Below are 25142 nucleotides of genomic sequence, written 5' to 3' on the forward strand. Positions count from 1 at the left end.
TGGCATAAGCGTACGCTCTCTCAACTTTGTGAATAACTGTACTTATGCATACCGCTATAATATTAATAATACACAATAATTATAAATATTATATCGGTGTGATGTCATTGTTGTATAAAATATTGTTAGCGTTTGTATTAAGATTATAATAAAAACGGAAATATACTTGCAAATAGTGCTGGAAAGGTAGTAGATATATAAAACAGTTCTCGAAGACACGAAAGGATCTCATAATTGGCGTTCCACCTCTGACGAGATCGCTAGTATTTTGTTGGCCAAGTGCACAAAATGTTAATGCATTCTTCTCTCGGGGAAATGTTATTTAAGGGCCTCTGTACATTAGTATTATTACTAACATCATTAGGAGAGAAAGAAGGAGAGAAAGAAGAAGTCTTAACAGATTAATGAAAAATGTTCAGAGAACGAGATAGATAATGGTATAATTATTCACAAGAAATATATATATTATATACCGATGTCTAATTATAAAGAAATATTAAACAAGTGTTATCAAATTAAAAGATGTTGTAATCTGTGTTGACAATCGCCGACATTCTGAGCCTGGTATTCGTACGTGAAACTATTAAAACAGGTGTACATCATTATGCCTTGAAGATACTTAAAGTAAAAAACCATTTTAATCGTTTGTGACAAGATGATAAAGAAAGGACGCAAGGACAGATACTCGAAGCCTATAAGGATTGCCTATATACAATAGACAAAATGATACTGCGACTAATTGTATGATCATAATGTTGAGGAATGTTGAGGAGTAATATTTAGCAAGAATTAATGTAAAAGTGCAAATCGAGTTAACGAGACATCGTTTGCCCGTATTTTATTAATATACTCTCGAGAATATCGAAAGTTCAACGATTGAAACACGAGCGTGGCTTTCTAAGACTGTACCTCCACTGTGGATGTCTGAATTTAAATGATTTTTTCACAGAAAATATTATCAGACTATTGTAGATAGAGATACTTGGTAATTTGCATTTTATGTTTGCGAGACGTATGCGAGCATATGTCCGAAATATCAAGTTCATCGGTTTGTGATAATCTGATAATCCATAATTCGGAAATTTACATAAAAACATCTCCAGAGGAGAATACTGTCTTCATCTGTACATAGTTGATACAATTTTCGCTTGGGAGACACTATACGTTGTTATCGATCAACTGGGACATACGGATACACAATACATACATGCGTTATTAGAGAATTCCGAGCGAGAGATTATTTAACAGCTTAAACATGCGTAATTCTTTGAAACTTATCAAAGACGCTATATTCTATATCCCGTATAAGTTACTCGGTTCGTTTTTCATGGACGAATTGAATGCTAAGTAACATGCCAAACGTTTTTTTTTGTACATAAATGCACGTATGTAGTATAAATAAATACCACGAACTTATGCGTACGTGAAATACGTGTATTCGAACATTTCTTGTTATTGATTTTAGAGAATAATTACACTGACACACACGCGTATAAAAATAAGAGAGGACGTAAAAGTCGACGTGCATTTAGAGAAATTATTCCTTCGTCATAAGTTCGAGCATATAATGGCAATGTTATTTATAATCAATATATCGAAATGTACATCGTACTTTGTACAACGTACACGTTTATGTCTACAAGAAAGCTTCGTTTTCCTCTTCTTTCTAAGTTGTCCACACTTGCCACACAATATAAATTGTAAGATTATTAAGTAATATAAAATCGATCGTGAAATTTATACTTTGGTTCTTCCTATATTTAATATAAATATGAATGAATGAATGAAATTGTGCATAAACGATTTATTCAAATTTGTTTCACCTCTTTTATTACTAGTACCACCGAGGAAATACAACTTCTAGATGCTAGAGCACATCATTTATTACCATAACTCCCACGATCATTAACAGAACGTGCTTTAGTCAGAGTCAAACTAGGATTCAGTTAACAATTGCACATGAGTGGTGAAACAATGTACTAAAAAATAACTTAAATTGTACAAATTCTTCCTTTTTAACTTCTTTGTATTTTTTTTATTTCCTTTGCACATCGAACTTCAATATTACACAGATAAAACAAAAGAAACTGTAGGTTGATGTACAATCTTTACATTGGCAGCATAACATGTAATTTCTTATGATAACAAACCATTTGAAAGAACTGTAGGAAATAAGTATTCTCTCCGGTTTGCTAATAAATTCAGAATTAAGTCATGTACCCATCTATTGTTTGTTAAGTATGCAATAGATTAAATTCAATTTGGCCATCATGATAGCATAAAGAATCATTTGGGATCATCATAAGATCCGGAATATATAAAATAAATAATGAAACCAGTATTAGTTAGTGTTTTATCTTACTCGATTCTTCCGGAGTGAAACGCAAGATCGTAGAAATAGCATTTAGCATATGCCGTTTACTGGACACATCGCTCGTCGTCAGATAATTTATAAACACATTCTTTAGATATTCAAGATTAGCACCTTCTCTGGATTTGCAGGCTTCGAGTCTGAAAATTATTGAGATCGCATATAAACACTTATTTAAAAGAACATATTAAAAATTGAACGAACGTTTCAGTATAAATACGTATTAATATTGATTCAAAATGTACCTTGTGATTTGAGTTTGTAACGTTTTTATATCTTCTTTGTGTCTCTCGTTTATATGAACCATTTCTCGTTGCTTTTCCCGCAAGGTAGCTTCCAACTGTAGAAGCTTCTTTCTAGAAGCCGACACTTGAACCTCTTTTCTAGCTAACTCTTGACTATAATGCAGTATCGGAGGACTATCGCTTGTCAATAATCCCGTTACCAAATCGGTAGCTGGTTCCGTTTCGTTTTGATGTTTGAGCGTACTCGGTTTATTATCTACGATGTTTTCTTTGTTAGGTAACAAAGCGTGAAAAGAACTTTTTAAAGTCAGGATTTCCTTGTCCTTTTCTTCGATAAGAGCCATAGATCGCCCTCGTTGACGTAATAACTGTTGCTCCAACGTGGATATTTTACTACGAAATTCGTTATCCTTTTGGAATAACAAGTGTTTCAATTCTGCGCGCTCCTCTTGAAACGACTATAAGAATAATGTTGCTCGTTAAATTCAGATTAATTAAGAATAAGAAGAGTATTACCTTCTCTTGATGTTCCAATTTTAACTGCATCTCTCTTTCTTTGTTCACTACTTCGTTATTTAACACACGTATCCTTTCCTCTAGATTGTTGTTATGTGCTTTTAGAAAATGGAGCTGCGTCTTGTTGTTTATTTCGTTCGATGAAGCAACGTTCTGGCTCTGCATATTATGCGACATGTTTGTGTGGCTGTATTTTATTTGCTGCTTGTAATCTTCGTACTCTTGCGAAAGGGACTCGTATTTCTCTTTGTATTCAATAACCTGTTGCTTATCGCATAAATCCAAACTGCGTAGCAATGCTACGAATTAAAAATTAATTAAAAACCTTGATGACACTTTATGGTCATACGAATGAACTTACATTTCACATGCGCCGATTCACTCTTTTTATTATCCGAATCTAATAATTTCGTATACAGATTTTTCATCTTAGAAATAATTTCCTCGGGTTCGTTACTTAAAGTAAAATAATCATTATGCTCAGAGTCTTGTAGACCGGCCAGCTGGTCTTTTAGCTTCTGAATAGCTTGTTGGTCCTGTTGCCTGAGCCTATCGTAGCCTCCGACGATATCGGAAAGTTCTGCCAATCTTGCTTCCAAGCCGGCTACCCGTGCTTCGTGAGTCATCGCTAAGACTCTAGCTTGCTGCTCCGCCGCAGCAGCTCTTTTCTGTTCCTAAGGAATTAAATAAGTTACTTCAATAATTTCAAACAAATCACTCGCCAATTATTTCTTCCAGAATTACTTCATGTATCGCATCCAAGTGTTGTTTCTTCATAAGAGCCATTTCTGATTGAAGGGACACTAAGATCGGAGGCGTCTCTTTAGCTGCTTCCTCTGCTTGCTTTAGCTTATTTCTAGTTATCTCTAATTCGGCCTCGAGTATTTTACATTGTGTCTTGTTCGCGAATTGAGTTTTCACTTGCGCCTCTAGTTGTTCTTTACTTCGTCGTTCCTCGTACAATAATTTTTGAAGCTCTCTACGAGAAAGAAAAGAGTCAAATAGATTGTGCGTATATCCGTAAAGATAAGAATCGTTCACATCTTTTTATATTGTCACCTACTTCAACATCTTCGCGTGATCAATTTGTTCCTTTTCCCTTTCGTGACGCTCCATAATTAATTTACACTTCACATGTTCGATCTCTGAGTGATTCGTAGTTTGCGCCTTTCTCAATTTTTCCTTCAAATCTTTAATTACTTTTTCACACTACAGAAATATATGTTGTTTGCAATGTACGATTACGAAAAATCTAAATGCAAGAAAAAAGAAACTAACTTCGTCCCGTTCACTTCTAAGTTGCTTCTTGTCCTGTTGAAAATTCGCTTCCATTTTCGATTTTTCCGCTGATAGAGTTGCCAAAGAATTCATTAATGTGTCTAGTCTACTTTTCAACTTTTCCACAACTTCCGTGTCCGCCGGATCCGTTTGAATCTCGCGTGACTGCAAAATAATTATTTCCAAAATTAATACAAACTGTTATTGAAATATGTTTATTACAATGTTCTATCATACTTGTCGCGAATTCGCTAATTCATCGTCCGATGTATTTACAGCTACATCATATAGTTCCACATTCTTTACTTCTACCTTCTCTTGCGAAATATTATCTGCAATACACTTGATTAATAAATTTATAATTTTTAGTGCACAGCGTTACATACCTGCCGAATGTTCATCCTTCATAGTTGATGACTTTTCATCTTTTTTTTGGTCCTGTTCCATTGTATCTTCTTATCGTTAATAACGCATTTAAAAAATAAATACCTTTTTCCAAGTGTGGCATTCAAAATCAATATTTAGAGCCTATTATTTACTTGGAATATCGTTTAGATGTACATTTTTATATATAATTATTTATTTATAGCTGAAATGAAAATTATATTCGTTTCAATAAAAAGTACTCAAATTCTAAATGTAAGTTGAGTCCAATAAGAATTATGTTAATTAAGAATCGACAGATGAAAATGTTAAACTCTTTAGAACGTAGTGAAACACGCTTCTTCTAATTGAATTTACGGCAGAACATCTGGTCTTATGATATCTGATTGAAAAGATTACTCGCTCGTACTTGATTATTTACCTTTAATCAATTCTGGTCTATAACTTTTACCAAGTTCAGCGAGAAATTGATTATAAAATGGCTCAGATTCTTGGGCTGGCATAGCTCTGTGGAAATCTAATCTATTCCCTTTTAGATTATGATACAATGTAAATTGACTGATGCATAATATTTCATATTGCTTATCCACTACACTGGCACCCCATTTTTTATTATTATCACCGTCAAAAAGTTTTACATTTAATATCTTTTTTACTCTAAAGAAAATAAGAATTTATTCCTTACTTTACTAAACTACTTATTCTTTTTAAATACCAGAAGTATGATACAATGTATTAACGTGTTTCATTACATGTATTTCATGTCTTCCACTGTGTCATTTCTTTTTATGCCAATCAAAATGCAGAGACCATTCCCAATGCTACTAATAATTTCACCATCAACTGTAAAAAATATTCTACAATCGTATCAGAACTAAATAAATGATCGAATACGCTATTAATAATTTTATTGCAAAGACTTCCGCTTTATCCTAGTACCTAAAGAATTATATCTTTCTACAATCATTACCAGCAGATTCATATTATTTAGCATTACATACTGTTGTTTTAGGAGAACCGATGAACGGGAAATACATGTATCTATTCAAGCTATTTTTTATTTAGTACAATGCGACACAGCTTTTATTTTATTAACTATGAGAGGCATTCGATATTTCTGCTTGATTCTTGCATCGTACAAGACACGATAATTTTCGTCATTACAATAAAACATGTATAACCTGATCATTACCTGAAACGCTAGCTTTCGTCACTCGTTGTATTACTGCTTTCATATTTAAATTAACGTCGTTTTCTATATATCAGTAAAGTTTCTTTTACTGTTTCATGCAGATATATCTCTTCGTTTAAACTCTTTGCAGTAAAAATAATTTATAGAAAATATATGTATGCTGCTACTCTCGCTATGTAAACACTTATGTACACACTGTACATATATACGTATACTTGGCGGATGGACCAATAGGAGAGCCAGAGCAGTCAGAAAGCTTATTTCCGCGTATAGACTTCCTGTAATGCAGTTTGACTTTTCAAAGATTGTTTACAAGCAAATTACGAAGCGTAGAAATCATTTGAGAAGTTTAGCTATCGCAGATTTGTTTGTCGCGAACTTGTCGAGATTAGTGAAAAATGTGCTTACCAAGACGTTCTAGTACGTTTCGTCGCCTGGAATCATAGTTGAAACTGTTTCTCTGTGACCCACTTGTTGCGTTTAGGTTATGGTGTTATAAACAAAAATATGTTGGGTATAAACGTTCGGTTTTCATGATAAATTCGTGCATGCCAAACGATAGGGATGGAGGGTCCAGGCCTGAGCTTGTTTCAAGGCTCAGAAAGTATTCGGCTAAACACAAGTACACAAGGCTTAGAGGAGGATGAAGAACAAGAAGACATCAAACGACGAAATAAAGAGGTACCCTTTTCTTTATTTTAAAGTGAATTCATTTAAAGAGATGTTGTCCATGAAATGATTTAGAAGATATATCTGTCTCTTAAGAAAATTCAATTTGGAAGAATAAATTACAGGGATCATCGTTTTAATAGACAAGTTTTGGTGTTCTAGATCACGGATCTCTTGACCAATGCGTTTGACGATTTAGAGGATGACAATGACACTAGTTCCATTAACAGTAGTCATTATCAGGATAGCACTAAAGGAGCAGAAGTGTTTAATGTAGCGTTAAACACTTCTGAACAAAGAATTACAACGCCTAAAGATGTCTCGACGACGATGTCTCAACTGCAGAAGGAATTTGGTGTTTATAATCGTATTGAGAATAACCATGATGATGTTATGACAAATCATCGGTCAGAACTAGAAACCGTGCCTTCGATGTCTGATATGCAGAGGGATTACAACATTTATGGTCAGACAGAGACACCATATTCCAAGAGCAATAGCAATAATGATACTGTTGACACGCCATACGAACTACCAAGACTGCCGAACTCTGCGTTCGCCAGAGATTTGCGAGTTCAAGTCGACGAAGAATACACGTTTAATGAAAATTATCCGTACAATTATCAAACACCTTCGAACCATTATGATGTTCAAAGTAAAAATTACTCGAACAATGGTTACATCGATGGATACGAGAACAATGTACAGAGTAAACAAGTTCACGAGTTTGGTGGTGGTGATAATGTTACGTCCGATCATGTGAATCATTGTTACAAAACAAGTCCGAACGGCAGATCGAGAGATGATAACATTGCGTATAAAACAGCGGAATACGATAGCAAGGAGCAGTTGGAGGTGTTGTATACAGTCAGATTGAGAGAAATTAAAAGATTGTCAGAAGAGTTGCAACAATTGCAGTTAGAAAAGGAAGAAGAGAAAAGTCAATTGAGTAGGAAGATAGCACTTTTGCAGGCAGAAATTGAACGTGCGAACATATCTAGAAATCAAACTCAGCATGCTTTGGGTAAGATGATACTAAAAGAATTGTCATAAAACTTGTCTCACGCGTGCCTTTTTTGCAGTTGACACGAAAGCTGAAATCGCCGATCTCCACAATCAAATAGCTTCGTTGAAAGAAAAGAACTCTGTACTAGAGAAAACAAATCAAAACGTAAGATTTCTACTGCGAGCATGTTGTGTATCTTACGTTTTAACTTTCATACACTATAGTATATAAATTTTACAGATGACAGAAGAATTGAATGTTGCCAGAGATTCCGTAATAGAGTTACAACAAAAGATAGCCATGCTGGAACGAGTGCAAGTTCTGCAAGCGAATGATAGAACGCATGAGAAGTTCTTGAAACAAGCGCAGGAAAAACATACGATCGAAATGAAAAATATGCAAACTCAAATAGATGTTCTCACAGATAAACTTAACGCGAAGGTATTTCTAACATTATATATAATATATTTAATAAATAAATTAGGTATTCGTGTGTGTACTGTGCAGTTATAAGCATATGATTGTAATAATGTTATTTGTCATAGCTGCTCAATGTGGATTCCAACACTCAATGTATTTGGGCAAGTTTCTGGCATATTGTATAATCTCAAGCCTATATTTTAATTGTTCCCGTATTATAATCCATTGTATAAATCGAATACTTTCAATGTCTAAATCGTTTGCATGACAGGATTATTAAAAGAATAAGATATATTTAGAGCAAAGAGTATTTTGTTTTAGCAGTGATGTTAATCACTTACCTTGCTTTAATTTCAACAGGAAGCATCGTACGTCTCATTGGAGAATAAATTGGCTGATGTCCGAAGAGCGCACGAAACTCTTATGGTGGAGAAAGGTGACACCATGAATCGTTTGGCGCAAGCATTGGAAGAAAGTCAAGCGCAATGCAGGAATCTCATGGCTACGAACAATGCTCAACAGGTGATGCAGTTTCAAGCGCAAGTTAAAATACTAACACAAGAAAAGGATGAAATGCAAAAAATAATTCAAGACCTACAGGTATTTAAAATATTGATTCATGTAAAACAGTTTATTGAGGATATTTGTTGTCGTACTCTAATATCCACAGAATATAAATTTGCAGAATAAGTTAGAAATAACAAAAAATGATGTAGCGCAATTTGATTCATTATTGACAACGACATTGGAAGAAGAATCTGATTCCATCCGACAGATGAAACTGGGAGATCTTCATAATAAATCGAGATCGAAACCTTGCGATGATATCACAAGTAAATTAAGAGGAGAATTGCAAAGGTAATTTGTTTTTACGCGGAACTATTTATGAATTATTGTTGGGCGCACTATTATTTGATCATTAACTTATAGATGTTTGGCTTGGCAAGCTGTAAAAAGGAAAGAAATAACTCGATTAGAGAATACTTTGGCCCAAAAAGAGAAAGAACTCGATAAAGCTTTAACTGTAACAGACACATGTCGGCAGGAGGCCGCTCGGTACGCTAAGCGTGTCGATGAATTGGAACATGAGTTAAAGTCTGTGCTTACGGATCAAGCGTTGAAAGCGAATGCTCAAATACAAAAGTTGTCGCATCATCTTAACGATGTGAAGAAGCAATACGAATCGTTGCGCGAGGAAAAAGTAGGATTAGAACAAAAGTTAGAAGAAACATTAGCAGTTAATCAAGAGACTCTTAAGAAGTTACACCAAGAGAGCATAAATCAACAGGAAAAGGAGGCCATTGACGAGTACAATAAAGAATATTTAGAGATACATGCTAAGGCCGTTGAGAGAGTTAGACAAGAGGCACAAGTCGAAGTAGTGCAATTATCGTAAGTACTGGCGATACCCATTATAAAAGATCAAGCAACAGTTTCATAAATTGTTTTACCATTATTTATAATACTTGTTGCAGCGTGCAATTAGAGCAAACGCAAAAGGAGTTGGACAGCGTCAAGGAATTGTATATAGACGTCTGCAGTACAAAAGAACAATTAATAAGTGAACACAAGTCTGAAATCAAAATGTTGAAGGAGAAGTATGCTAGTTTAGATGAACGTGAAAAGGATATCGACAAATACGAAAACGACTTGCGTGCACAAGTGAAAATAATCGAGAGATTGACGGGGGAATGTGATACGTATAGAAGTAAAGTAATTGAGCTAGAAAAGGATTTAAATTGTGAGAGGAAGAAGAAGGAGGAATATACGAAGAAAATTCACCAAGAAATTGAAAGAGGTAGATACATGGTTACGCATTTGATATTTCATTTAAGAAAGTCGTATAATTAAAACGATTTAACATTTATAGCTAAAGAGGAAGCTTTGAGTGAGTTACGTAACGCTCATCCTAATCAAGAAATAAGCGTTCTCTTACCAGACCACTGCTCAGAACACTCAGAAAAAATTAATCAGGTATATCTCTTATTTACACTTACTTAGTCGATTATTGCTGATTGAACATAGGTAAATTATGGTACATGAAATGTAATTTGTTTGCAGTTAGAGCAAGATTGCAAGCGTTTGGAAGAAAAATTACACGCTGCGGTTGAGGAGCACAAAAAAATATCCGAATATCAATCCGAATTAGACGATGCTAGATTAAAGATAGCGCAGATGGAAATAACTCATGAGTCGTGGAAGAAGAAATACGATAACGCAATCAGCGAAAGGAATGATCTTATTGCTAAAATTTCTAAACTCGATTCTGAATTAATGAATATGAAACGAAATTCAAAGATCGAAGACTCGGACGATGTTAAATTAAAAGTTGCTCGATATCAAGTGGAAAATGAGAGTTTGAAAACTAAATACGAGAGTTTGATAACCGAAAGAAACCTTTCCAAGGACAAAATTTCGCAGTTAGAAGTAGAGTTGATGGAAGCAAAGAAGATCATTGGGAGTTTCGAGAACAGGTTTAAAATGAGCAGCGAGGTATCGTTGAACTCGAAATGCGAACTGGAGAAAGAACTTTCTCATTACAAGGATCTGGTGACACAATTGAGCGGTAAGATAAATCATTTGAAAGCGGGAAGGAAAAGCGATATTATCATGGAGCAGAGAATCAAACAATTAGAAAAGGAGTTACAAGGAAAGGAGGAGGAGCTCGAGAGGTTGAAAGATTTTGAGAAAATAAAGGGAGAAAGGGATCAGCTTGTTTTGAAACTGAAGAACCAAGCCAAGCAATTCGAGCAATATGTTAAAAATCAGAAACAAGTGTCCGCCGAATTGAACTTATCACCGCGTAGCTCGAGCGATGGTACAGATTTTCAAAAGATAAGAGAAATTATGATAAAGGAGATTCGTGAGGAAATGGAACAGAAAGTGGTCGAAGAGCTACGAGGTATAGAGGAGCAGCATCGCGAGAAGAGAAAGGAATTGGAGGAGAGGTATAAAACGGTTTTGCTAGAACTGCAAACTAGATGTAACGAAAAAACGCAGGAAATGGAAACGTTGAAAGAAGCGCTGCTCACGGAAAAGGTAAAGATTCATTCATCCTTTAAAGCGAAGGAGCAATTTGTTAGTCAAGTGATCGAAACGAAACTTGAAACGTACAACAAAGAATTGGCAGCACGAAAGTTGAAAATCGAACAGTTGCAGGAAGAGTTGAAACAGAAGGAGAGCGATGTCGACGAAGAGAGAAACGTAATGGCTCAGGTAATGACTAAATGGGCCGCAGAGATTCGAGAGATAAGAGAGAAAGAGGTCGAGATGAACGAGAGATTGCAACAATTGAAGGAGAGTGAAGAGAATTTAAAGGCAGAAATAGAAGTGTTGAAAGAGAAGGAGAAAGAAATGAAATGTAACATCGATACGATAAAACGTAAATATCAATCGGCAAAGAAAACTGCAAACAATTACAAGGTAATTTATTTAATATGATAAGAAGTTGCTGATCCGCTTTATGTATATCCTGTCGTTATATTTCGCTGAATTATTACAGGAGTATGCTGAAAACAAAGAGAAATTTTTGTTAAGCGAATGTAAACGTATAGAGGAAGGTTACAAAAGGGCCATGAATCAAGTACAACAGAAACTTGAAGCGATCGTTAGCACTCAGGAGGAACAAGTAGCGTCGAAGCTGAAAGAGCTTGAGTCTCAGTATACCGAGAGGATAGAACAAATGCGACTTACACAGAAGTACAAAAGTAAATGTTGAAGTATCTATTAATATTTTAGTATGCAATATAGCTTTTGTAGTTTAAAAAGAAGAAGCGAAAAACCGTAGTTAGAAGAGGCTAGATATTTTATAATTTAAAGCACTTTATTGTACAACACTTCATTACAAGATTTTAATATTAGGGACCAAGTTGATAAGTTGAAATCGACGTATGTATATTGATAGGATTAATGAATTAAATACTTGTTTGCTGCGCCGTATTAACAGGATGGCGAACACTAATGAGTAAGTTAAATACTAAAGTACAATTCCGCCGGTTAATTAACTGATAGAGAGTACTATAATTAATAACTAAAATTTATATAGACATTACTTAAAATAATGCGAATCTGTAAAAAAAAATTAAGAAGAGAATCATTTTTACATATATATTAACTTTGTTACACATATAATCTATATCCGAAGTATACAATTCCCGTAAAAGTGATATACGAATTCTTAGTCACATGTTCTCTCCGCAGAACATTATGACATAATATTTTAACTCAAGACTGGATCTTCATTAGATCTTTTTTCTTACTAAATAGTTAGTCTTTGCTAGATTAAGGCAAATTAGATCGTTATAGTAACTTCTGTTTGACTCAAAACGTTAAAGTATGCCTCTGAGTATTAAAGAATTGTTCACGATATACATAATATCCTAGGAGAAATTATAGATATATTAGTATTAAGGTTGTACAAAATGAACAATGATTTTATTACGAAAATTCATGTTATATAATATAAATTTTACATTCGCGCTCGATCAACCGAGCTAATTGTATAATCTACATATTGGACATTGAAATTGCAAAAATTTATATGGATTCGGCGTTTAAAACGTGAAAGTTGAATGTGCAAATTTTTATGTTGGTTTTGTTTAATATTTAGGATGTAATACACATGCATACATATATGGAATATTTTGTACAAATTAGTGCATGTAAAACATTTTTGTAAATGTATTAAGAAGCCATAATTTGTTCTAATCTTATAATTTATATAATGTAAGACCAAGTACGATGCGTCGCTGACGAGTAGAGTTCTGGAAGGTATGCCATTTGATCGAGGAGAAGTAGAATAAAATAGAAACAAGACAATTGGTGCGTGGAACCTAAACACTGATGTTGGCACAATCTCGCACGTGCGGTTTGTATACTGAAATCAGATAATGGGTTGTTATCTTACCATGTAAATTTTGAGCGAGTGTTGAAGGTAGCGTGCGAGGAACAATTCTTCCCTCTGTGCCGTCCCGTAACTCTTCTTATGAGCGACCGACTGTAAACGTGTAATACATATGTACTCTCGATTAGCGAACTATAGACTGCTGCGATTAAATTCGGTTTTATAAAACTTTTACACCGATTCAAAAGCATGGATATCGATAGATGTGTTCTTTCCCATTTAAAACGAAGGAGAACATGTCTAAAAAACGAGCAATATAATTGAATTTCTATATTTCAGAAAGTTGTTGCATGTTCATCGAGACTCGTGACAATTTATCCCTATATTACATATTAATTGTACATTATACATTATTACTTTTACTGGATCATTATTATTATCTTCTTGATAATAATGATTCTTGATAATAGTATAATTATCAAACCATCACTGAATAGAGAGTATTATTAATATTAGTTATATGTATTTTTGTATGTAGAGTGAATTAATTTATTTTTTGTAATAAAGATTTTATGTCAGTGTCTATTAAAATTATTTAATGCTTAAATAATATTATCACACAACATAAAATTCGAAATGATATGATTCGAACAGTTACATTCGAAGTCTATTACGATAAAAAAATAATGACGGTATAACCGAAAGGGTGATACTACCGTATAAAAAAATAAGATGAAAATGTGGAATAAAATTTTTTTATACCTTACGACTCTTGCCGCTTGCTCTTCTCTGCGGCCGTCAGTTCTCCTCCTATGCCTGTTTGCTATCCACAAATCTCAGAATTTATCCCGCACGGCTCGCTTCCCCTGTTTTTCGCCCGTATTTCGATTCCCACTACTATTCTCCTCATGCGCCTTCGCGAAGCGAACCTATCAAGTACCAGTCCCCACCATGGTCGCGTCGTCCCCACTTTCCGACCGAGAGAAAAATTATTCCATTCCTGGCCATAAGCTCGCTATTCGTGCCCTTCCACAACGATGAAAGGGAGCACGAGCGATTGAACGAATAGCAGCACACCAGAGTTAGTAGAGCCAGCCAGTAAAGGAGCTTTCGGTCAATCGGATCGGTATTTCATTGAGCAAAAATCACTCGTGCTCCGTGCTCCCTACCGAAAACATGGCTTTGTTAGCTAGTTTAATAGTTCATTTGACACGAAATACGATAGCTAAAAATGCCGATTTCGATGCGAGAGTTGAAACGCCAAAGGTCGACGCAAGATTATATTCTCGTGCACGTTACTCTCGAGTCGTCTCGCGAGAGTGTAATGATGGCTTTGCATAATTACTACGAGACAATCCCCAAAAAATGTCTCTTTATTTTCTTTCTATATGTACTATAAAAATAGTGGAATAGTCAACGAACAATTACATAACGCTAGTTCGGAGGATACTTAAATAGGCCACCGTTGTTTTGAGAATCTGTAAAGATAGTTTCGCGTTTACTAATATTACTTGCCAGGGCTATAATTTATGTTACATACATGAAGAAGAAACTTACATTTACAAACATGGATAATGATAAATCAGCGATACTACCCGCACTAATTTTAGCTGGACTACCCGACATAGCTATGACTAAAATCAGTCCTTGTATCGTTTTACTGGGCAGGTTGTACCATTCGATCATAAAGCAAGACTGACCCACGCTACTGGTCTGTCAGACACAAAGTGACACTATACATATACATACAGTCAGACAATCATGAAGGAAAAGTATAAGCTAGCATGACAGACATTCAAGTAAAATAAGTGATTTATATACGTCTGTCAGACATTCAAGTAGTACAAGTCAACGCCGCTCTCTCGTCAGACAAACAAAATGAAAGCCTCTCATTCCCATGTGTCATTGTGTCTCGTAGTAAAACGTGAAAGTGTACCTTTTCCATCAAGAGATCCCCAATATAACATAGTATAAATATATTAAATGTCAACGATATTAGTAACACCGTATAAGTTGTAAGACTAAGCGTATTCCTTTGTTCCCAATCCTAACATAAATATAAAATCATAGGATCGTGTCTCCCTCGTTCTATCACAGCAGGGAACTTACCGTAAGACAATAATATTCAAGTAAACAGATAATGCAAGTTGAACTAACAAGTTGTACTAAGCATATTTCTCGCAACATGAAATCTATCGCTGCTGAAAACCTGTAATCGTTCAACATAAGTTTTCCGTAAATCGGAGATCAGTTGAATAAAAATGTGTGTACCAAAAAGTTTTACCTTAAGATTCGTAAGTGGTGTTCAATGATTTGTACGAAACGTCTATCAAGAGTCGATGTTTTCTCATTATGTTCACTATGTACGAGATCGCTCAAATGTGACGCAACAACATCAATTTGTCCGCAGGCGTGCGTCGCGAAAAGCGCAGCTAATCCGCAGGTACCGGCAGTTGTAGAATACATCATGTACCCACACATACAGTGCATGGTGTAAACGATTTCGTAAATAGGACTTGTCTGCACGTCGAAAAGAACAGAGTAAGTCGGATAAATCACTGGCCTGATGGTTCGATTATGCTCGTCGATGAACGTGCCGATCGCGTATTGCAAGATCGTGTAGTAAAATATGCCGCCGCTGTACATGAACACAGCAGAGAGGACCGTCAGATTCCGACCCACTTGACCGTATTTTAACATCAACTCCCGATCCCTAGGAAATTCTATCTGTTGTATCCCTTATTAAAATACAGAATCATTTTATTTCAACAATATGCTTCGTAGTTGAGTATTTACGCCGTCAAAAATATGTACGAACGCTATGTTGTACTCTAAACGATGAATGACATACTAACTGACCTGCATCCAATCAATTTGCACCTGTTCGATGCAATCCTCGATCTTCGGTTTCCGTGCGATAAGGGCCAAATACATGAGCAACGACGTCACACAGAAACCCACTAAACCTATCAGCTTCAACTTCATTACAATATCCCTTTCCTCAAACACGATGTACAGGATACACGGTATTATAGCAAAAAGAAGCGCGAAGTTACCAATCCCGATAACAATTTTCGGCAAAAATCTTGCGGCACCTTTAAGCACGGATGGCCAAATGCCAATAGATCTCAAAACCCATTTGTTATGCTTGGTTACGAAAACGATGTCCTGTTCGTAATTCCGATTTCCCGGCTTATGACCCATCTGATCTTGCGTAAAGAGGTGCATCTTCGCGTACGGTTCGAAAGCGACTGTCTCAAAGACAGTGTAGCCATATTGATTGCAAGGTCAGTGAGCTTGCGCTGGCGATAATGTGTGTGCGTGCAACCCTTTTTTGCCGCGCGGTATCAATTATTACCCATCAAAGAAAGGGTGAACGTAATTATAGGGAAAGCGAACAGGTGATTCTATAGAGTTTGAATCTTTCGGGTTGTACAGAGAACGGGATTAAAGAATAGCAATAAGTGTGCGATGAAATGAATGTGCGAAGAGATCTTCATCATTGAAGAAGTGTTTCTTTTGTTATGTATTTTTGTAAAGTGCTCGCATTTAACTTTCATCAAAGTGACAGGAGGTATTTTTAGAATTGCATTTATTTATTTACTATTGTCCCACAAGTTATGAATATATTTAGAAACATCGTTACACCTTACCAGAACCGCATGAAGGACGCATAAACGCCCGAATTGCCTTGGACCTGTGAATATGTGAAACTTCTCAAGTTCAATTGAAACATTTGTAGAAAATTACACTTGCGGAAATACATAGAACGAAGTCAGCTAGGTATTAATACTTGCTGTACAGGTTCTCGAGTAATTCGTGTCAGTCGATCGTGTAGTTGAATTCTCCCACGTGTACGTAGTCCTCTACGTCGTAGTAGACGTAGTACGTCAGTACCTCTACGAAGGAATATACAGAACCTGAACGGTTACACGATGTGTTTGGGCTGGTACGCTGACAGATTAAAAAATTACCTGCAGCTTTTTCTTTACGGTGGCTTCGAGCTCTTATGATCAAACATTTGTACATGTACACATCGCATAATTAGTAGCCGACAGTATCGCGAAAATGTCTTCTTATATTTTCTTTCTACAAGTACTATAAAAATAATGAATAGTCAGAGAATGAATTATGTAACTGTAGCCCGGAGAAAATTTAAATAAGCCACCGACGTTTTAAAAACCTGTACAAAAAATTTTGCTCTTACAATCAGCAAGATGATCTGCTAGAACTATAATTTTGTCGTCCTTTTGTTACAGAAATTTAAAAACTAACATTTACAAAAGTAGACAACGATAAATCAGCGATACTACCGGCGGTAATTTTAGCTGGACTACCCGACATAGCTATGATTAAAACGAGTCCTTGTATCGTTTTACCAGGTAAGTTGTACCAGTCGAGCATAAAACAAGACTGACCCATGCTGCTGGTCTGTCAGAAATAGAGTGAAACTAGTCAGTCAATCATACAGGAGAATAAAGTAATATAGATACATCAACAAGACAGATATTCAGATAAAATAACTGAATCATACACGTCTGACAGACACTCAAGTATTATAGTACAAGTCAATTCCGCTCTCTCGTCAGAATGAGATAATTAACGTCTCTCTGTTATATCTGCCATTGTATCTCGTATTAAAACATGAAAATATACCTTTTCTATCAAGAGATCACCAATGTAGCACAGTATAAATATATTAAATGTCAAAGAAATGAACAGTATTATATAAGTTGTAAGACTAAGCGTATTTCTTTCTTTCCAATCCTGTCATCAATATCAAATCATAGAATCACGTCAGCCTCGTTGTAGGACACCAAGGAACTTACCGTAAGGCAATAATATTCAATGAAACACATACAGAAAGTGGAATAAACGAGTTCCACTAAGCATATTTCTCGCAACATGGAGTCTACTGCTACCGAAAACCTGTAATCGCACAACTTAAATTTTCTATAAATTGGAGATCACTTGAATAAAAAAGTTTCACCTCAAAATTCGTAGATGGTGCTCAACGATTTGCTTAAAGCTTCGATTCATAATCGGTATTTTTTTAGTGTAGTCATTATGTACGAGATCGGTCAAATGGGACACAACGATATCAATTTGTCCGCAAGCATGCGTCACGCAAAGCGCAGCTAATCCGTAGGTACCGGCTGTTATACTACTCGACACGTTCCCGCAGATACAGTGCATGATATAAACCAGTTCATAAGTGGGACTTGTCTGAACGTCGAACAGAACAGAGTAGGTAGGATAAATCACTGGCTTGATGGTTCGATTATGCTCGTCGATGAACGTGCCGATCGCGTATGGCAAGATGAAGTAGTAAAGTATTTCGCCGCTGTACATGAACACAGCTGAGAAGACCGTCAGATTCCGTCCCACTTGACCGTATTTTAACATCAACTCTCGATCCTTAGGAATTTCTACCTATGGTATTACTTATTAAAACACTGAATCTTTTCATTTCAACAATATACCTCGTATAGTGAAACGTAGACGTAGAGTAAAATCTGTACGAACTCTATGTTATACTTTAACTGATGAATGTGATATTAACTGACCTTCATCCAATCAATTTGTAGCTGTTTGATGCAATCCTCGATCATTGGTTTCCGTGCGGAAAGGAGCCAGTACTTGAGCAAAGCGGACACAGTGAAACTCATTAAACCCATAAGCTTAAAAATCGTAACGGTATCTTCTTCTTCAAAGACCATGTATAGGATACACGGCATTATAGCAAAAAGAAGCGCGCAATTACCAATCCCGATAACAATTTTCGGCAAAAATCTTGCGGCACCTTTAAGCACGGATGGCCAAATGCCAATAGATCTCAAAACCCATTTGTTATGCTTGGTTACGAAAACGATGTCTTGTTCGTAGTTCCGGTTTTCCGGCTTATGACCCATCTGATCTTGCGTAAAGAGGTGCATCCTCGTGAATGGCACGAAAGCGACTGTCTCAAAGACAGTGTAGCCATATTGATTGCAAGGTCAGTGAGCTTGCGCTGGCGATAATGTGTGTGCGTGCAACCCTTTTTTGCCGCGCGGTATCAATTATTCCCCTTCAAAGAAGGGATGAACGTAATTATAGGGAAAGCGAACAGGTGATTCTATAGACTTTGAATCTTTCGGGTTGTACAGAGAACGGGATTAAAGAATAGCAATGAGTGTGCGATGAAATGAATGTGCGAAGAGATCTTCATCATTGAAGAAGTGTTTCTTTTGTTATGTATTTTTGTAAAGTGCTCGCATTTAACTTTCATCAAAGTGACAGGAGGTATTTTTAGAATTGCATTTATTTATTTACTATTGTCCCACAAGTTATGAATATATTTAGAAACATCGTTACACCTTACCAGAACCGCATGAAGGACGCATAAACGCCCGAATTGCCTTGGACCTGTGAATATGTGAAACTTCTCAAGTTCAATTGAAACATTTGTAGAAAATTACACTTGCGGAAATACATAGAACGAAGTCAGCTAGGTATTAATACTTGCTGTACAGGTTCTCGAGTAATTCGTGTCAGTCGATCGTGTAGTTGAATTCTCCCACGTGTACGTAGTCCTCTACGTCGTAGTAGACGTAGTACGTCAGTACCTCTACGAAGGAATATACAGAACCTGAACGGTTACACGATGTGTTTGGGCTGGTACGCTGACAGATTAAAAAATTACCTGCAGCTTTTTCTTTACGGTGGCTTCGAGCTCTTATGATCAAACATTTGTACATGTACACATCGCATAATTAGTAGCCGACAGTATGTCGAAAATGTCTTCTTATATTTTCTTTCTACAAGCACTATAAAAATAATGAGTAGTCAGAGAATCAATTACGTAACTGTAGCCCGAAGAAAATTTAAATAGGCCACCGACGTTTTAAGAACCTGTACAAAAAATTTTGCTCTTACAATTAGCAAGATGATCTGCTAGAACTATAATTTTGTCGTTCTTTTGTTACAAAAATTTAAAAACTAACATTTACAAAAGTAGATAACGATAAATCAGCGATACTACCGGCGGTAATTTTAGCTGGACTACCCGACATAGCTATGATTAAAACGAGTCCTTGTATCGTTTTACCAGGTAAATTGTACCAGTCGAGCATAAAGCAAGTCTGACCCATGCTGCTGGTCTGTCAGAAATAAAGTGAAACTAGTCAGTCAATCATACAGGAGAATAAAGTAATATAGATACATCAACAAGACAGATATTCAGGTAAAATAACTGAATCATACACAGACACTCAAGTATTATAGTACAAGTCAATGCCGCTTTCTCGTCAGAATGAGACAATTTTCTCCCTTTTATACCTGCCATTGTGTCTCGTATTAAAAGGGGAAAATATACCTTTTCTATCAAGAGATCGCCAATGTAGCATAGTATAAATATATTAAATGTCAAGGATATTAACAGCATCGTATAAGTTGTAAGGCCAATCGTATTACTTTCTTTCCAATCCTGTCATCAACATCAAATCATAGAATTGTGTCTCCCCCGTTCTATCTCACCAAGAAACTTACCGTAAGGCAATAGTATTCAAGTAAACATATATTACAAGTGGAACAAACGAGTTCCACTAAGCATATTTCTCGCAACATGAAGTTTACTGCTGCCGAAAACCTGTAATCAAACGACTAAAATCTTCCATAAATTAGAGATCACTAGAATAAAAGAAGTTCCACCTTAAAATTCGTAAGTGGTGCTCAATGATTTGTTTAAAGCGTCGATTCAGAATCGATGTTTTTTTAATGTGTTCATTATGTATGAGATCGCTCAAATGAGACACAACGATATCAATTTGTCCGCAGGCGTGCGTCACAAAAAGCGCAGCTAATCCGTAGGTACCGGCTGTTATACTACTCGACACGTACCCGCATATAACATGAACGGTATAGACTATTTCGTAAATAGGACTTGTCTGCACGTCGAATAGAACAGAGTAAGTAGGATAAATCACTGGCTTGATGGTTCGATTATGCTCGTCGATGAACGTGCCGATTGCGTATGGCAAGATCAAGGAGTAAAATATTTCGCCGCTGCACATGAACACAGAACAGAAAATCGTCAGATTCCGACCCACTTGACCATACTTTAACATCAACTCCCGATCATTAGGAAATTCAACCTGTGGTATTACTTATTAAAACACTGAATCTTTTTATTTCAACAATATATCTCGTATAGTGAAAGATCGACGTAGCGAAAAATCTATACGAACACTATGTTATATTTGACCGATGACTTAGACATTAACTGACCTGTTTCCAATCAATTTGCACCTGTTCGATGCAATCCTCGATCTTCGGTTTCTGTACGGAAAGGAACCAGTACTTGAATAAACAGGACACAGTGAAACTTAGTAAACCCGTGAGCTTCAATTTCATTACACTATCTCTTTCTTCAAATACAATGTATAGGATACAGGGTATTATAGCAAAGCAGAGCGCCAAGGTAAATATTCCGATAATAATTTTCGGTAAAAATCTTGCAGCACCTTTAAGCACGGATGGCCAAATACCAATAGATTTCAAAAGCCATTTATTATGCTTGGTTATGAAAACGATGTCTTGTTCGTAATTCCGATTTCCCGGCTTATGACCCATCTGATCTTGCGTAAAGAGGTGCATCTTCGCGTACGGTTCGAAAGCGACTGTCTCAAAGACAGTGTAGCCGTATTGATTGCAAGGTCAGTGAGCTTGCGCTGGCGATAATGTGTGTGCATGCAACCCTTTTTTGCCGCGCGGTATCGATTATTACTCATCAAAGAAGGGATAAACGTAATTGTAGGGAAAGCGAACAGGTGATTCTATAGAGTTTTAATCTTTGGGGTTGTACACAGAACGGGATTAAAGAATAGCAATGAGTGTGCGATGAAATGAATGTGCGAAGAGATCTTCATCATTGAAGAAATGTTTCTTTTGTTATGTATTTCTATAAAGTGCTCGCATTTAAATTTATACACGCAACTTAATAATCATCAAAGTGACAGGAGGTATTTTTCGAATTGCATTTATTTATTTACTATTGGCTTACAAGTTATGTATACATATATTAAGAAAGATCGTTACACCTTACCAGTCTGAGGAAAAGACAAATGCGTGAAAGACGACTTAAGAACCCATAAACGCTCGAATTGCCTTTGACCTGTGAATATGTAAAACTTCTTACGTTCATTTGAAACATTTCTAGAAAATCACACATGCGGAAATACATTAAAAGAAGTCAGCTATGCAGCATTAATCCTTGGTGGGTGAGTTCTCGAGTAATTCGTGTCAGTCGATCGTGTAGTTGAATTCTCCCACGTCAGTACTTTTACGAAGGAAGATACAGAACCTGAACGGTTACACGATGTGTTTGGGCTGGTGCGCTGACAGATTAAAAAATTACCTGCAGCTTTTTCTTTACGGTGGCTTCGAGCTCTTATGATCAAACACTTGTACATGCACACATCGCATAATTAGTACCAGACAATATCTTGAAAATGTCTTTTTATATTTTCTTCTACAAGTACTATAAAAACCGTGAATAGACAGAGAGTCAATTACGTAACTGTAGCCCGGAGAAAATTTAAATAGGCCACCGACGTTTTAAGAACCTGTACAAAAAATTTTGCTCTTACAATTAGTAGAATAGTCTGCCAGACCTATAATTTTGCTGTTTTTTATCACAAAAATGTTAACGTAAATAGAAATTTACATTGAGAAAGGTAGATAACGATAAATCGACAATGCTACCGGCGCTAATTGTAGCTGGACTATCCGACATAGCTATGACTAAAACGAGTCCTTGTATCGTTTTACGAGGTAAGTTGTACCATTCGATCATAAAACAAGACTGCCCCACGCTACTGGTCTGTCAGACGCAAAATTACAGTAGTCAGTGAATCATACATTAGAATGAATTAATATATGTTAATAAGAGAGATATTCAAGTAGAATAACTAAATCATGTTCATTTGATGGATGATTAAGTAGTACATGTCAACGCGGCCCTCCCTACTGACATAGAAAAATAGAAAATTGAGGCCTTTCATTTGCACGTGTCTCCTAGTATAACGTGAAAATATACCTTTTCCATCAAGAGATCACCGATATAGCATAGTATAAATATATTAAATGTCAACGATACTAGTAGCACCGTATAAGTTGTGAGACTAATCGTATTACTTTGTTCCCAATCCTGTCAATCAATGTAATATCATAGAGCCGCGCCTCTCTCGGTTTGTCACAGCAGTAAAAACTTACCGTAATACAATAATATTCAAGTAAACATATAATGCAAGTTGAACTAACAAGTTCCACTAAACATATCTCTCGCAATATGAAGTCTACCGCTGCCGAAAACCTGTAATCGTTGAACATAAATTTTCCATAAATTGGAAATCACTTAATAAAAACGTGTGTTGATAAAAAGTTTTACCGTAAAATTCGTAAATGATGCTCGATGATGTTCATGAAACGTCTATCCAGAATCGATGTTTTTTGAATGTATTCATTATGCACAAGATCGTTCAAGTGGGACAGAATGACATCAATTTGTCCGCAGGCGTGCGTCACAAAAAGCGCAGCTAATCCGCAAGTACCGGCTGTTATGGTATTCGTCACGCATCCGCACATAAAATGCATGATATAAGTCAGTTCATAAGTGGGACTTGTCTGCACGTCAAATAGAACAGAGTAAGTAGGATAAATCACTGGCTTGATGGTTCGATTATGCTCGTCGATGAACGTGCCGATAGCGTATGGCAAGATCAAGTAGTAAAGTACTTCGCCGCTGTACATGAACACAGAACAGAAAATCGTCAGATTCCGACCCACTTGACCGTACTTTAACATCAACTGCCGATCCTTAGGAATTTCTACCTATGGTATTACTTATTAAAACACTGAATCATTTCATTTCAACAATATACCTCGTATAGTGAAACGTCGACGTAGCGAAAAATCTGTACGAATGCTATGTTACACTTAACCGATGACTTAGACATTAACTGACCTGTATCCAATCAATGTACACCTGTTCGATGCAATCCTTGATCACCGGTTTCCGAGCGGTGAGGAGCCGGTACTTGAGCAAAGCGGACACGGTGAAACTCATTACACCCATGAGCTTCAAATTCGTTACAGTATCTTCTTCTTCAAAGACCATGTATAGGATACACGGCATTATAGCGAAGAAAAGCACGATGTAACATATTCCGATAATAATTTTCGTCAAAAATCTTGCGATACCTTTAGGAACGAATGGCCAGATGCCAATAAATTTCAAAACCCATTTGTTATGCTTGGTTATGAAAACGATGTCTTGTTCGTAATTCCGGTTTCCCGGCTTATGACCCATTTGATCTCTCGTAAAGAGGTACATCTTCGCGGACGGCACGAAAGCGACTGTCTCAAAGACAGTGTAGCCCTATTGATTGCAAGGTCAGTGAGCTTATGCCGGTGATAATGTGTGTGCGTGCAACCCTTTCTGTTTCTCGGTATCAATTATTACTCATCCGAGAAGGGGACGAACGTAATTATAGGGAAACCGTGCAGGTGATTCTATAGAGTTGGGAGCGTTAGGGTTGCACTGACAAGAGGCTTAAAGAATAGCAATGAGTGTGCGATGAAATGAGTGTGCGAAGAAATCCTCATTATTGAAAAAGTGTTTCTTTTGAATTTCTACATTGTGCTCAGATTTAACTTTCTATGCTCGAATTAATAATTTTAATAATCACCAAAGTAGCAGGAGATATATTTAGAAGTGCATTTATTCATTTACTTTTGGCCTACAAGTTATCAATACGTTAAGAGAGATCGTTACAACGTACAAGTACGGAGGAAATTTAAATGCGCGACAGATACCTTCGGATCCTTTAAGTGTAAAAACTTTCACTTGTGATGACATTCTTACATACAGTGGAAAATCGCACTTGCGAAAGTACTTAAGTACAGGTCAGCTGTGCAGCTGGATTATTTGAGATGGTGATAATTAAGATCAATCGTTGCATTGCGCTGTTGGGTAATTCGTACCATTCAATCATGCATTTGAATTTTGCGACATTAGGACTTCTACAAGAGAATATAGGGAAGCACGAACGGTCGAACGGTGTGAATTGCTGAGGTGCGTTGATAAATTATAACATTACCCAGCTTTTTCTTTATGGAGGCTTCCGGATCTTATGATCAAATATTTATACATGCATACATCACATAATTACTACGAGGCA

At 36.3% G+C, this 25142-nt stretch overlaps 5 protein-coding genes across 17 annotated transcripts; 1 reads left to right on the plus strand and 4 right to left on the minus strand.

Moving 5' to 3' along the window:
- Positions 1–1813: 1813 nt before the first annotated feature.
- GCC88 (GRIP and coiled-coil domain containing 88 kDa) lies at positions 1814–6480 on the minus strand. Of its 6 annotated transcripts, none has more exons than XM_026813756.1 (10): positions 5987–6235; positions 4797–4999; positions 4648–4742; positions 4411–4575; positions 4196–4341; positions 3877–4111; positions 3494–3806; positions 3133–3431; positions 2617–3074; positions 1814–2511 (listed from the first exon to the last, which is right to left on the minus strand). In XM_026813756.1, exons 2-10 carry the CDS (start codon positions 4855–4857, stop codon positions 2346–2348), a joined length of 1938 nt encoding a protein of 645 aa, XP_026669557.1. In that variant the 5' UTR covers positions 4858–4999; positions 5987–6235; the 3' UTR covers positions 1814–2345. The 6 variants fall into 6 exon arrangements, with proteins under 6 accessions (XP_026669557.1, XP_026669558.1, XP_026669559.1 ...); XM_026813757.1 differs by having other exon boundaries at positions 5796–6235; XM_026813758.1 differs by lacking the exons at positions 1814–2511; positions 2617–3074 and having other exon boundaries at positions 3226–3418; positions 5987–6246.
- Positions 6481–6542: 62 nt separating this feature from the next.
- LOC108625225 (centrosomal protein of 152 kDa) lies at positions 6543–13487 on the plus strand. Of its 4 annotated transcripts, none has more exons than XM_026813754.1 (13): positions 6543–6667; positions 6818–7679; positions 7738–7826; positions 7902–8102; positions 8207–8242; positions 8442–8681; positions 8767–8939; positions 9012–9473; positions 9557–9879; positions 9952–10055; positions 10143–11120; positions 11235–11504; positions 11584–13487. In XM_026813754.1, the coding sequence occupies exons 1-13, from the start codon at positions 6551–6553 to the stop codon at positions 11797–11799; spliced, it is 4071 nt and encodes a 1356-aa protein (XP_026669555.1). In that variant the 5' UTR covers positions 6543–6550; the 3' UTR covers positions 11800–13487. The 4 variants fall into 4 exon arrangements, with proteins under 4 accessions (XP_026669555.1, XP_026669556.1, XP_017880530.1 ...); XM_026813755.1 differs by having other exon boundaries at positions 11241–11504; XM_018025041.2 differs by having other exon boundaries at positions 10143–11504.
- A 365-nt stretch (positions 13488–13852) lies between these two features.
- Positions 13853–19111, minus strand: LOC108625202 (odorant receptor 49a-like). 2 transcript variants are annotated; one of them, XM_018025002.2, is made up of 7 exons: positions 16899–17186; positions 15784–16823; positions 15209–15651; positions 15034–15133; positions 14861–14971; positions 14482–14637; positions 13853–14402 (listed from the first exon to the last, which is right to left on the minus strand). In XM_018025002.2, exons 2-7 carry the CDS (start codon positions 16150–16152, stop codon positions 14349–14351), a joined length of 1233 nt encoding a protein of 410 aa, XP_017880491.1. In that variant the 5' UTR covers positions 16153–16823; positions 16899–17186; the 3' UTR covers positions 13853–14348. The 2 variants fall into 2 exon arrangements, 1 of the variants encoding a protein (XP_017880491.1); XR_003389220.1 differs by lacking the exons at positions 13853–14402; positions 14482–14637; positions 14861–14971; positions 15034–15133; positions 15209–15651 and adding exons at positions 17200–17355; positions 17581–17691; positions 17754–17853; positions 17915–18357; positions 18492–19111 and having other exon boundaries at positions 16499–16823; positions 16899–17107.
- Positions 19112–19206: 95 nt separating this feature from the next.
- LOC108625196 (odorant receptor 13a-like) lies at positions 19207–21856 on the minus strand. Of its 2 annotated transcripts, none has more exons than XM_026813762.1 (7): positions 21190–21856; positions 20614–21056; positions 20452–20551; positions 20279–20389; positions 19946–20063; positions 19607–19815; positions 19207–19531 (listed from the first exon to the last, which is right to left on the minus strand). In XM_026813762.1, the coding sequence occupies exons 1-6, from the start codon at positions 21556–21558 to the stop codon at positions 19808–19810; spliced, it is 1149 nt and encodes a 382-aa protein (XP_026669563.1). In that variant the 5' UTR covers positions 21559–21856; the 3' UTR covers positions 19207–19531; positions 19607–19807. The 2 variants fall into 2 exon arrangements, with proteins under 2 accessions (XP_026669563.1, XP_026669562.1); XM_026813761.1 differs by having other exon boundaries at positions 19908–20063.
- A 68-nt stretch (positions 21857–21924) lies between these two features.
- Positions 21925–25046, minus strand: LOC113464377 (odorant receptor 13a-like). 3 transcript variants are annotated; one of them, XM_026813765.1, is made up of 7 exons: positions 24163–25046; positions 23927–24066; positions 23351–23793; positions 23176–23275; positions 23000–23110; positions 22628–22783; positions 21925–22526 (listed from the first exon to the last, which is right to left on the minus strand). In XM_026813765.1, the coding sequence occupies exons 1-7, from the start codon at positions 24293–24295 to the stop codon at positions 22473–22475; spliced, it is 1137 nt and encodes a 378-aa protein (XP_026669566.1). In that variant the 5' UTR covers positions 24296–25046; the 3' UTR covers positions 21925–22472. The 3 variants fall into 3 exon arrangements, with proteins under 3 accessions (XP_026669566.1, XP_026669565.1, XP_026669567.1); XM_026813764.1 differs by having other exon boundaries at positions 23927–25046; XM_026813766.1 differs by lacking the exon at positions 22628–22783 and having other exon boundaries at positions 23927–25046.
- Between the last annotated feature and the right edge of the window lie 96 nt (positions 25047–25142).

Source organism: Ceratina calcarata, unplaced genomic scaffold (assembly GCF_001652005.2).
Source record: "Ceratina calcarata isolate Rehan_Ccalc_2016 unplaced genomic scaffold, ASM165200v1 scaffold35.2, whole genome shotgun sequence".
Classification (NCBI taxonomy): domain Eukaryota; kingdom Metazoa; phylum Arthropoda; class Insecta; order Hymenoptera; family Apidae; genus Ceratina; species Ceratina calcarata.